Below are 13,240 nucleotides of genomic sequence, written 5' to 3' on the forward strand. Positions count from 1 at the left end.
AACCGGTTTCTTTACTGCGGAAGGCATAAAATGACAAGCGGTGTTTCTTTATTACGAAAATCCTATGAGCTCTACAATGTTTAGCCTTTCTATTTCTACAGGATAATGTGTATTGTGTTGTACTATTCAGTTAGAGCAGTAAACCAGAGGTACGTTAACCCCACAGTATTTAAGCATTATATATTCAGCAGCAGCATCATCGCATCAGAAACACTCGTGGTGCCAGGCAGACATGAACATGTATAAACGCGACCGCCTGCACAGTGTGGCTTGGACCAGAACGCAGACCCTCGCCCGATCATCGCTGGAGCGTTCGAAACCACCCTCGGACAGTATTTATATTGCCAGGCCAAAGTACTGCCAGTGCCAATCAGCCACCAATCGCTTCGAAAGCGCTGTCCCAGTCAAGCGTCTGGCAATACTTCTTTGTGTAGGGGTGGCGGCCATCTTGAAGCGGACCTGCCGTGCCAAGGTACAATGAAGAATGAGTCTTCTCGTCGCCTTCCCCGCCTTCTACATATATACAAATTGCAGTGCATCGTATCTTTCCTATTTAAAATACAATTCTATATATCAGTTATTTACAGTGAGAACTGTTAATCATGGTATAGAATGCACCCTATTAAAACTCAGTGTTCCAGATTACGTTATTGCACCGCAGCATCACGGACAAGGTGCGGTGCTTTCTCTGTCCGTAGTCATTAGTCATGTCCTAAACTCGTACGGGGAGGCAGATCGTTTTGCTTCAAGATGGCTATCAGGCGAGGTCATTGGCAGCACGGAGGGACGGCCCTGAAGCTGCAGGGGAGGGATGCAGGGGGCAGGGCGGGCTGGTTCTCGTGTTTGCTGCGCGTTGTTTGCTAGCTGGCAGCCAGCCCTGTGTTGTGGGTGTGACACGTTGGGGTGTGTGTGTGTGCAGTTGCTGGCCCTGCCACACAGAGGCGCGCATTGTCGGTACAGCTCCTGTTGTGAATGTTGTGTGCTGGTTGGTGCTGCACACTTTATCCTGCCTCGGTGTGCGCTCCCTAGTCCACTTGCTCTTCATTGTTTCCTACTCTGTGTTGGAGTCGTAGTGTATCCTTTGCGGCAACGATTTTGCACCAACGATTTTGCACCTGTTTGGGGAAGAGGAGCGGAGTAAAGTCGTCACAACCCAGCAGCAGCCCACCACTGGGCACCATGAGCGACTCGGAGCTTCTGCACACTGCCCCCATCATTCCAGGTATGTGTGAGTTGCCATCGCAGCATGGAAAGGGGCGACGAACCCGGAGAGGCTATTAATGTAGAAAGGGAGATAGCTTTTTTTCCTCAACTCTGTGTGTTTTAAGCGCAACACTGGTGCAGCGAGCGTTGTTTTGATCTGACTGTTGTAGATAACACAAACAAGACCCACTGTGCTATACATAGCTGCGCGGCCTATCTTCCACCGCCATAGGATAGTAAGCAAGTTTATTATCTGATCAGCAGTGGCGTGTCCCCATGTAATATGTGATTTAGAGATCTAACACTCATACAACCTCGGTTTACTTCTTAATTTTTTGGAGGCAATATACTTCGAGCTGGCTGGTTGGCAGTCACTCGTAATAGGTCTGCCAGTAACCTGCGTTCAAAAAGGACAGCGCAGCAACCACGCTTCGCAACCTAGCATTCTCATGGGTTTCACGAAAAAGGTAGTAGCTCGTACATGTCAACAACATTCCTGTATGCTTTGATAATCTTTGTTGAACTCTGTCACCGTTGTACAAACAATGCACGTTTGGACTGTTCCTGATGATCAGATGAATCATATTAATATTTTGCACGCCGATTTAACATCAGTTAACCTGTTTGCTCGAAATTGTGATTCGTAAAATGAGGGTAACGTGGGACGCCTTCTTTTTAAAGTGCCCCATTCACTCTGCCAAGACGTGCAACTCTGATGAAAATATTGCAACCAGTGCAGTTGACCATTTCGTTTCGAAATACCGTTATCTCCTTTCTGAGACGTAATATCTTTCTAGAATGTTAGTGCTTATATCGAATGTTTCTGCAGTAGTTTATGTATTAAAGCTCTCAACCAGATGTTGGATCTTCTCGCGTGTGAGGAGAACAAACTTACTGTACTCCAGGGGTTTTTAGCATTGGGGACAATACATTTGATCTTCTTCAGACTGGATATGCATTGTGATGATGCTTTTTAAACAAGCATTGGAAATGCAATAGGTCTCGCTTTAGAAAAGTTGTAGCTATTGGTTTTGTAAATGACAATTTTTTTTTATTGTGTTGGTCTTGAAAATAGCCACATTAATAGCTTTGTCATTTACAATGCCAATACTTTAAACTTTTTCAAATGTGACACCTATAGCATTTGTAATGCAACATGTTTTGTATGTATGTAATTAAATGCAAAAAAGCGAGAGACACGGCCCGCAACAAAAATTGGTTTAGAAATGAAGACAAGGCACATGTAAGTGAGAGCAAGTTAGACCTTTCAGTGCGTCTAAACACTAAAACACACAATACTTGTTCCTAATTCTTGTTGCGATCTGACCATAAGCCGTTGTTGAAGGGGCTGTTGCCAGGTGGTATGAGCAAATGTTCAGCTAGACTTGGCCCGGTTTCAGGAATATTGTGGAACACATGCAGGGATGTAGGAACACACAAGCTGATTGTTTGTAAAATAACAGTGACGTACAGTAATGGGAAGTCACCCAAGCATATATTTATACATTAATATATTTTAAAAGTAATTAATTATTCGCAAGACAGATATGCAAATGTTCTTTGTAAAATGCTTGCCTTAATAGCATTTTAGGGCTTGCTCTGCTTTCTGCTACGATGTTGACAAAGTATATGTAAAAAAAAAAAATTGCAGTATACATTACTTTTGCCTTCTCCAAAACATCCCTATACAGTGTACTTCATAGTGACTAATGCACATGCTAGTATTATGTCGTTTATGAGGCTTTACTATTATAGCCTAATCCTCACCCGTTCAATATAGATGGACCCAAACCTGTATGTGTGCAAACTTACAAAGTGAGGCAATCTAGCCGAAACTAAGAAACCAGTATTCTTACAACTCCCATTGCACAGTAAAACAGCTAAACATCTCAAATCAGGAACCGTCCCCTCCCCGTCGCCGCTCCTACTGGGCAGAGGATTTCCACAATCCTCACTACAAAAAGAAACAATGAACTAAATGGATCTAAGGCAGCAATCTGATTTGAGGTTATAGTTTTAAAAGCATTTAGAAGCCAAAAGAAGGAAGTTAGAGAAATTCTCAACTTCTCTTTGCTATTTTTAAGGGAATAGATTGCATGCCTTTTTTGTTTCTTTAATCACGTGTGATTTGATAAAGTTCCCTTTTATAACTAAAGGCAAATGGCTTGACCTCGAGCTGGGATTCCCGTGATGACTAGGGGAGGGAGGATTCCTAACATCAACAGTATTGAGAGCGGAAATGTAATCCTGCAAGGGTTTAGGTAAAGTGGGGGTAATGTCCCACAAATGTTACGGAAAGGTTTCACTCGTCTCAGTCGGCCGTGAGTTAAAGAACGTGAGACAAATTTACAAAGATTATATTCGGGAGCAACTGCCTCTTTTTAAACCGGCAAATCATCAATTGGACCCTGTTAGATACTAATTGTACAAAATAGAATATAGTCATATAAGCGCAAACAATTCACTGAATGCCAAACAGAGCAAGGATAAGAAGCTTCACATTCGAGGGGAGTTTTTTTCTCACGATGTAAGGGACCACACTAACATTATGGAGCAGGCCAGTCAGATGAGCAGAGCTCAGATTCCTGCATAAGAGTGCAAGGCAGACCAGGTAGTAGGGTACACATATATCGTAAACAAGCTGTGCTAAGCATCGCATGCTTTCCAAGCTGTGCTAATAACGTTAATGAGAAGACTGAGTAGTGTTCAAATAGGGGAGAGACAGTGATTTAAGTGGGTAGGATCCTGTGACCCTACAGTAAATAAAATAAGAGACACGGCCTGCCGGCCTTGAAAGTGAAAGTACAGCCGGCCGTGAATAATTAGGGGAGGAGCAGCCAGGAGAAAGCAGGAGCGGAGGCCCCAAGCTGGGGAACAGATGGCTGGCGATTTGATGAAGTGCACGCGCTTTTTAGCTCAATGTGCTTGCGCATTGACCTAAAAGCGCACGGGCACAGCATCAAATCGCCAGTCTAGTTAAATAAACTCTGTTTAAGCCCCGCATGCGCATTGACAGGCGAGACCTAAAAAGGCACGTCTTCTGCTCTTTCTAAATTGAAGCATAGATAGCAGTCTTGATGTATACGGGGATGTTGTTCCAGATTATGGGTACATAGATGGAAAAGCTCTTACTACTTTTTCCTTGTTGAAAACTTCCTAGTCTGCATTGCAATCTAATGGTGTCTTGCTGCACGTGTGCCGAGAACCACCAAGGATGGTGAGCTTCCTCAAGTCAGTTATTTTCCAGGGTCTAGGAACTGTATAGGATCTAGAATGTCTAGAGCATGGTTACTCGCAAACATTTCACAGGGGGCTGCAAAGTACTGTCTGTGACATGCCCAAGGGTTGCTCCGATGCCAGCAATGCAATGGTCGGGTGATGAAATGTGAGCGTAGGGAGACACGAAGCAGTTGCATAGTGTGGACAACAAACCAAGCCTTCACGTGACTTCTGTCTGCCATCAATGCCCTATTTTCACGCACCAAGAATTAAAGTCGGCGCTTTAACATCTAATGTAAAACGTGAGAGGTAAGAGATACTCACCTGGGGGCTGAATTGCAAAATGTGAAACCAAAAAGCCTGGTATCAGTCCTGGCATCCCAACTTGACCAAATTGTGTGATTCTAAGCAATTGGTTAATTTCACTTTGGCTCCTATTTCTTCATTACCACATACGAGAGCCCCATTGAAATATACAAGTTTAGAATGTGTGCTGTACCTCGAACCTTCTCGTGTGTGTGTGTGTTTTTTAATTAACTATAATGTTGTATAACCATTACGGCTACACACAAGGTACACCTAACAAATGACTTGCCTCTTGGCTCACTAATAGCATTGTTTTCAGAATGGGGGCAGCATCAATATTCCCAAGATCATGTTTGAAAACTATCACTGCTAATAAATAACTCCCAATGCAGTGATGTAATCTGATCTACTAAGGTAAAATGCTCATGCATGTTAAAAAAATTAAAAAAACTTATTTGAAGTTTGGAGGGAGTATATCATGTTTTTACATGTTTAGTGCAAGATGTCTTTAAAACTGAAGGTGTTCCTAAAGATAAGTTGTCTAGGACACCTGCTTTTCTTCATCGTTACTTTAGTTAAGGTGTAAATAAAGTATGCCTGTTTGTTTCACAGTTTTCTGATTGCTCCTGCTCTGTCAAGTGAACTAATAACAATGAGGGCTGGCTCTAATCAGTAAGGCTGAGCCTGAAAACAAGGAACTGAGAGAATTGCCAATACGGATACTCCATTTAATTCAAATATGTAGCCAAAGTACAGACCACAGTTCAATACTTTGGTTTGCTATTCAATAGTTGTTTATTCAAAAATAATTTGATAATGCACATTTTAAATTTAGTGTCATCAAATCAACCAATTTTCTATAACAGTGAGGACACAGCCAGTGAAATAAAACCTCATACCATCACTCATAACTCATCATACATACCACAGTCAAACCACTTACATTCAAACAATCAACCTAGGTACCTCACACGCTCTGGAAAAACAAAAAAACAGTGGGTGAAGTACTGGGTCTGCTATATGATCTAAAACAATTACTAATATTCTCAACAATGCACTGTAGAAAAAATCAATTACATCACAAGATTTTAAGCATAATCATTGAATTATCAGTGTATAGGCACTATTAGAGATGTAAAACCAGTTAACATCAAAGTGCGACCAGCAGACCAAAACGGCCTACGCGTTTCGAATCCCTATCAATCTCAGGATTCACTTCAGGGCCAAACTCTGTAGAAAAGAGAAGAAAAAAGTGGAACCATGTATCTGATAACTCAATAAAGTCAAGAAAACCTATGAACGCTACTACACCTAAGTGCACCACAGCTTACCAGTTTCTCTTTAGCCAATAGATCGCATTTCAGAAGTGTGTACCCCTAAAACAAATTAAAAAAACAAAAGAAGAGAAGGGGTATGTCAACAGGGCATGTTAGCATCAAACCACTATCTAAATGGTGTGTGGCAGTATTTCTCAGAATTTACCTATGAGGGGGGTTATGTAGACCAAGTGCTCAACTGGCTGGTAGCAATTCTTCAGCGCGTTGTAAAAGGGGGACCTACTGAAAGAACATTGTGTCAGTGGCCTGAAGAATATCAGAGGAGCAAGACATGGACAAACCAAGCTTTTGCGTGGCGGCTTACCATGAGGGTCTGTTCTTTGCGATACGATGGAGAAGGCAGTGAATGGTTTCAGAGTCCGGCTTGATCCGGGGGGTCAAATACCGAGGCGTCACTCTGGCAAAGGATGAACAGTATGGGAGTTAGTGGAGTCCCGAATTACGAAGTGAATCGGTTCGTTATTAATCGGAAATCTTCTTACCGTGAAAACGCCACGCAAAGTAAGCTGCGTCCTTGATTCAATCGGCAGCGGGTGCGCCATGGAATTTGCGCATGCGCTGAAGGTGCAAATCGTGGAAGTTGTAGTCCAGAGCGTGTGTCTGCCAGGGAAACAGGAAACTTTTAGCGTAATTATAGTAAACGCGAGGAGATAAATAACATCTGGCCTTGGAAACCGTGCATTCAGCACTGGAGGACTTGAAAACAGTGAAGGTTTCATATATAATTTCGCAAGGTTCAAGTTTGACAGCGGGGGCAGCTGGGACTTGTAGTTCGGTGGGAAGGTGATAGGCATGTGGGAAACTCTTAACATAATAATATTAAACGCGAGGAGATAAATGACATCTCGCTTTGAGAACCACACAATCAGCACTAGAGGACTTAAAAGCAGTAAAGGTTTCAAACCTAATATCGCAGGGTTAAATTTTGGCAACCGGGGCGGCTGGGACTGGTAGTTCGATTACTAACTGGGGAAAAAAGGATATGTGTCACAAGTCAGGGATTATCAAGGGACACTCTTCAGAAAGGGGGGCGGGTCATCCGCAAAAGGTCACAAACTGACAAAGCGGTAGAATATAAGTTGCAAACAGATCAGAACTGGGATACGATGTAAGAATTGCCTATAATTTGTATCTCGGACAATTCATTGAGGCCTGACACAGCTGTGTCATACTTTTTTTTTTTTTTTTTTTTTGAAACCTTTATTGATGACAAAGGAGAGGTTAGTACACAGCTTCACGCCTACAGCCTGTGGTGGCAGGCCGGCAGCCACAATATAATAGGCCCAGGATGGGCCCAACAGCAGAAAAAGTAGTCACCAGGAATTAAACACAGCATGCCGCCTACAACCCCACAAGGGCCGGCCGCGATGTAAAAGTGGCATAGTCACATGACATGTGCATTTTAATTGCTGTAAGGAGACACTGTGTGTACAAGCAATATATCTTGAGGTTTCTTTTATCATTTTCAAAACCAACTATAAAACACCAAACAAAACTGACCCCTCCCATGATATCCCACCATACACTGTATGTGGATAAAAGGACCTTGAGGTGAGGAGCGAGAAGGTGGTAACAAGTAGAAGGTGGAGCAACCGACGTCGGGATTAGTGTTGCTCCGCACCCGCTTAACACGCCTGGCTGACATGGGAGGGGAAGGACTGAGGGGGGGGGGGGGTGAGAGGGGGATATGTACAATCAAACCTGCGAGGGAAATAAAGTGCGAAGGCCACAGAAGAAGAGGTACGTATAACATGCAAGTTAAGTGGGCAAGTAGTCTGGTATTAGGAACTAGTCGTGGATCAGCCTAAAGCCGGGCTTCAGAAGCTGACGGGATATGCAGTCAGGCCGCCGACTGGTTCAGAGAGCACGTGGAAGTATTGGGTGAGGCGACATAGGGTATAGTATGCAGGCACATTCGTATGTAGGAAGATACTCAGGGGGGGAGGGGAGGGGGGGGATGGGAGGGAGGGAAGACTGGAGGCAAGGCAGGTGGGGGGGATCAGGGCGAGGTTTGGGTGAGGGAGAGGGGGTGGGTGAAGAGCATTCTAGTGTATCTTCATGCGTCCGAAGAGTCCTCACCCTGCTCGCGAAGGAGATAGGCAGTGAGGGGGCCCCAGAGATCTTTAGGACGTGACTTGTGCGGTAAGAGGTCGGCATAGTTGTGTAGGTGTTCTTGCCAAGTAACCATGGTGTCGAGCCATATCTTAAATTTTGGCGCGCGGCCCCTGCCCCATTTGCATGCCACATGACGTTTGGCCAACAGGAGGCCCAGTGCAAAAAATTTTCTATGTGACTTCAGCGTTGGGGCCATGTGACCCAACAGGGCAACTTTGGGACAGGGATCGATATCCAACCCGACCATGTCAGACAACGCTCTGAAAACAGCATGCCAGTATTCCGCTACAGCAGGGCATGTCCATGCAAGGTGAAAGAAGTCGGCTCTCTCGCCCCTGCATCTAAGGCATTTGTCGTTATCTCGGAGACCTAGTCGGAATAATTTGGAAGGAGTAAAGTAGATTCGGTGCAAGAATTTGAAATGCAGCAGCCTGAGACGGGCATTGCCGGTCACCGCGTTAGTGTGAGAGCAGCTTTCCTCCCATTGCTCGTCCGACAGCGGGGCGTCCAGGTCGCCGTCCCAGTCGCTGCGGGCTCTGAGCGGGGGGGGCGATGGGGCCGGCTGTGCATGTTTGTATAGCATAGACACAACATGTTTAGGCGTGTCCGCTTGCAGGAGCGTGTGCAGGGGGGCCAGGGTGTCCGGCTCATCAGGGAAGTTAGGAGTAACCGCCTTGACGTTCTGACGAAGCCGTACATAGAGGAACGTGTCCATTACGGAGGGGGCCTTTTCACCAAAGAATTGTGCCGATGTTCGAAATTGTCCCTGGAGGTATAGATCGCCCCACATGTGGATCGCCAATTTCGTGAGCATTTTACGTCCGATCTCTTCACAGGCTACACGCAGTCTTGGATCATGCGCTAGGGGCATAAGTGGGGAATAGAAAAACCCGACTTCCATGTGATCCGCCAGGCGCTTCCAGGCCTGAACTGTGCAATCAACCGTGGTAGGGTCTCGGTCTGTGATGTGGGGCGTGGTGTATAAATATCCCGACGGCTTCACGGGTCTCATGTACCCGTCCTCCACCGCCAAGTGGGCCATGAAGGGGGGAGGGTGTGGCCAGTAAGCGACAAAGTGGCCCTGGGCACAGTCGTAATAGCGTTGGAAGTTCGGGACATCAAACCCACCTTGATGGTAGTCAAGTCAAGTCAAGTCAAGTCATAACATTTATATAGCGCACTACATACCCAGAGGGTTTCAAGGCGCTTAGGAAGGGGAGGAGGATTATTTGTCAAATATCCACGTTTTAAGCTGCTTTCTGAACGCTGGGTGATTCTGGGTGAGGCGAAGGTAAGCGGGGAGTGAGTTCCATGTTTTGGCAGCCAGGTATGAGAAGGATCTGCCTCCCATGGTGGTCTTGTTGATGCGAGGTACAGTGGCGAAGGCTTGGCTGGAAGAGCGAAGTTGGCGGGAGGGGGTGTAGAAGGACAGTCGAGAGTTGAGGCAATATGGTCCGATGTCGTAGAGTGATTTGTGTGCGTGGGTAAGCAGTCGGAAAGTAATCCTCTTATTGACGGGTAGCCAGTGGAGGTCTTTAAGGTGACCAGAGATGTGTTCGTTGCGTGGGATGTCTAATATGAGCCTGGCTGAGGCGTTTTGGATTCGTTGTAGTTTCTTCTGGAGTTTAGCGGTGGTACCTGCGTAGAGGGTGTTTCCGTAGTCCAGTCGGCTCGTGACTAGAGCGTGGGTGACTGTTTTCCTTGTTTCGGAGGGGATCCAGCGAAATGTTTTTCTGAGCATGCGAAGAATGTTAAAGCAGGAAGAGGATACGGCGCTGACTTGTCTGTTCATTGAGAGTGAAGAATCCAGGATGACGCCAAGGTTCCGTGCGTGGTCTGTCGGGATGGGTGCATTTCCGAGGGCTTCCGGCCACCAGGAGTCGTCCCATGCAGAGGGGGATTTACCTAAGATGAGGACTTCTGTTTTGTCTGAGTTCAGTTTCAGACGGCTTTGTTTCATCCATTCGGCGACTTCTTTCATACCTTCGTGTAGGTTAGTTTTGGCGGTGCTGGGGTCCTTGGTGAGAGATAGGATCAGTTGAGTGTCATCTGCGTAAGAGATGATGTTGAGGTTGTGTTGGCGGGCGATGGCCGCGAGGGGGCTCATGTATACGTTGAAGAGGGTGGGACTGAGTGAGGATCCTTGTGGTACGCCGCAGATGATTTCAGAGGCCTCGGACTTGAATGGTGGGAGGCGGACTCTCTGGGTTCTTCCGGTGAGGAACGAGGTGATCCATTCCAGTGCCTTTTCTTGGATTCCGATGTTTCTGAGGCGTTGTAAAAGGGTGCTGTGGCAGACTGTGTCGAAGGCTGCAGAGAGGTCGAGGAGGATGAGGGCGACTGTGTCTCCATTGTCCAGTAGAGTTCGAATGTCGTCTGTTGCTGCGATGAGGGCGGTCTCAGTGCTGTGTTTGGCTCGGAAGCCAGATTGTGAGGGGTCGAGTGATTTGTTGGCTTCGAGGAAGGTGGCGAGCTGGTTGTTGACAGCTTTCTCGATGACTTTGGCCGGGAATGGAAGAAGCGAGATGGGGCGGTAGTTTTTGAGTTCGGTGGGGTCTGCTGTAGGTTTTTTCAGAAGGGCGGTGAGTTCAGCGTGTTTCCAGTCTTCTGGGAAGGTAGCGGAGTTGAAGGAGCAGTTGATGACGTCTCGGAGGTGCGGAGCTATGACGGAGTCTGCTTTGTTGAAGATGTGGTGAGGGCATGGGTCTGTGGGGGATCCAGAGTGGATGGAATTCATCAGGCGGATGGTGTCCTCAGTGGAGATTGGGTTCCAGGCGTTAAGGGTGTTAACGGGGGGAAGATGGTCAGCTGGTGGTGGGGTGGGTTGGCTTCCGGGTTGGTTGTCAAAGCTGTTGTGGATGTCAGCAATCTTGTTGTGGAAAAAAGAGGCTAGGGAATCGCAGAGGGTTTGAGAGGGGGTGATGTCGTTGGAGTTGGCCGATGGGTTGGAAAATTCCTTGACGATGTTGAAAAGTTCCTTGCTGTTGTGGGCGTTGTTGTCAAGTCGATCCTTGAATGCTGTTTTCTTGGCTTTTCGGATCAGTTGGTGGTGAGTACGGATGGCGCTTTTGAAGGCGTCCTTGTTGCTGGTGGATGGGTCTTTTTTCCAGGCCTTTTCAAGGGAGCGGCACAGTTTCTTGGACTTCTTGAGGTCATCGTTGAACCATGAGGCCTTCTTGATGCCAAGTTTGTGTTGACGTTTTTTCAGTGGTGCTAAGGTGTCGGCGGTGTTGGATAACCAAAGGGTGAGGTTGGAGGCGGCTTCGTTGGCGTTAGAAGAGAGGGCTGGGGAGGTTTGAAGGAGCGATGTGGAGATCTGCTCTGTGGTGATTTTGTTCCAGTTTCTTTGTAGAGTTGGTTGGAGGTGGATGATGGGTTTCGGCTTGTTGTAGGTGAAATGAACGCAGCTGTGGTCAGTCCAGAGGAGATCCGTAGTGTGGCTAAAGGAGACATGGTTGCTGGAGGTGAAGATGGGGTCGAGAGTGTGACCTGCGATGTGGGTGGGGGAAGTGACCAGTTGTATAAGTCCGAGGTTGTCCAAGAGGGTGGCGGTGTTGCGGTCGTTGATCTTTTCAAGGTGGAAGTTGAGGTCTCCCAGAAGGATGTAGTCTTTGGAGGGGAGCGCGTGTGGGGTGATGAAGTCCGTGATGTCTTCACTGAATTTTGCGCGTGGTCCTGGTGGTCTGTAGAGGAGGGTGCCTCTGAGTGTGGTCTTGGGGTCGATGTGGATCTGGAAGTGAAGATGTTCGGAGTTAGCGAGGTTGGCGTCAGAGCTGGTTGAGATGCGGATTGATTTCTTATGGACGATAGCGATTCCACCTCCTGTATGGTCGGTGCGGTCCTTGCGTGTGATCTTATAGTCATCAGGGATAGCGATGGCGATGTCAGGGGCGGAGGAAGCGTTCATCCATGTTTCCGTTAGGAAGGCGACGTCAGGAGAGATGGTGTCTAGTAGGTTCCAAAGGTCAATGGCGTGCCTGTGGACCGAGCGGGTGTTGAGAAGGATGCATTTTAGGTGGTTGGGGTCGGGGATCTGTGTTGTGGTCGTAGCGGAGATGTTGTTGGTGCCGCTAAATTTGCAGGAGAAGCAGGAGAACGGTCCGTGGACGCGTCCAGGAGCGGCTTGGACGCAGTTGGGGGCGCGACCGGGGTTAAGGGCTAGGAGGGTGGCGGCATCGTAGGTAATGCGGGGGGGCTGGGCAGCGCGAGGGGCAGGGGGACTGGCGCTGGGCGCGGTCCAGGCGCGGACGGGCGTAGACGGGCTTACCTTTGGCGCACCTTCGGCGTGTCCATAGCGCGTGGACGCTGCGCGTGGGGGCATTGGCCATAAATGGATGGGGGGAGGGGCGAGGGCGTCTCAGCTGGGAGGCGGGGCGGGTCCACGAGGTCGAAAACAACAAATAAACAAAATGGAGGCGGAGGGGGGAGAGCAGACGCGCAAACCGACCAATATGCAAACTGAACAAAAAGCAAATGCAGCACTAGCGGCGAGCAGCAGGCTGAACGCGGGCCAATTCAGGTACACAGCTGACTAAAATGAAATGCAGCAATAGCGGCGAGCAGCAGGCTAAACGCGGGCCAATTCAGTTACACAGCTGACTAAAATGAAATGCAGCAATAGCGGCGAGCAGCAGGCTAAACGCGGGCCAATTCAGTTACACAGCTGACTAAAATGAAATGCAGCAATAGCGGCGAGCAGCAGGCTAAACGCGGGCCAATTCAGGTACACAGCTGACTAAAATGAAATGCAGCAATAGCGGCGAGCAGCAGGCTAAACGCGGGCAATTTCTAATATTCGCTAGTGATTCAAAAGGGAATGCAGGTCCAACAATACCAGGTGCCGGCAGGGGACACTGGGAGCGACCACTCTGCTCGAGTGAGAGGAGTGAGTCACGGCGCCTTTAGGGAGGAGAGCGTTGTTCTATCCAGTGGGAGGGCGTCTCAGCTGGGAGGCGGGGCGGGTCCACGAGGTCGAAAACAACAAATAAACAAAATGGAGGCGGAGGGGGGAGAGCAGACGCGCAAACCGACCAATATGCAAACTGAACAAAAAGCAAATG

General features: G+C 47.7%; 1 protein-coding gene across 6 annotated transcripts in view; it reads left to right on the plus strand.

Annotated features, from left to right (window-relative positions):
- Positions 1-794: 794 nt before the first annotated feature.
- The window catches only part of CDC14B (cell division cycle 14B), a 420,083-nt gene continuing 407,637 nt past the window's right edge, over positions 795-13,240 (plus strand). For 5 of the 6 annotated variants that reach the window (XM_086961162.1, XM_086961163.1, XM_086961165.1 and 2 more), the window contains exon 1: positions 795-1,222. In XM_086961162.1, coding sequence (XP_086817288.1) covers positions 1,180-1,222 — 43 coding nt within the window. In that variant the 5' untranslated portion in view covers positions 795-1,179. The remainder of the gene's footprint in view (positions 1,223-13,240) is intronic. The other variant, XM_086961161.1, reaches the window with a different exon arrangement.

The sequence above is a fragment of the Lissotriton vulgaris genome, chromosome 3_1, assembly GCF_964263255.1.
Source record: "Lissotriton vulgaris chromosome 3_1, aLisVul1.2, whole genome shotgun sequence".
NCBI classification, from domain to species: Eukaryota; Metazoa; Chordata; class Amphibia; order Caudata; family Salamandridae; genus Lissotriton; species Lissotriton vulgaris.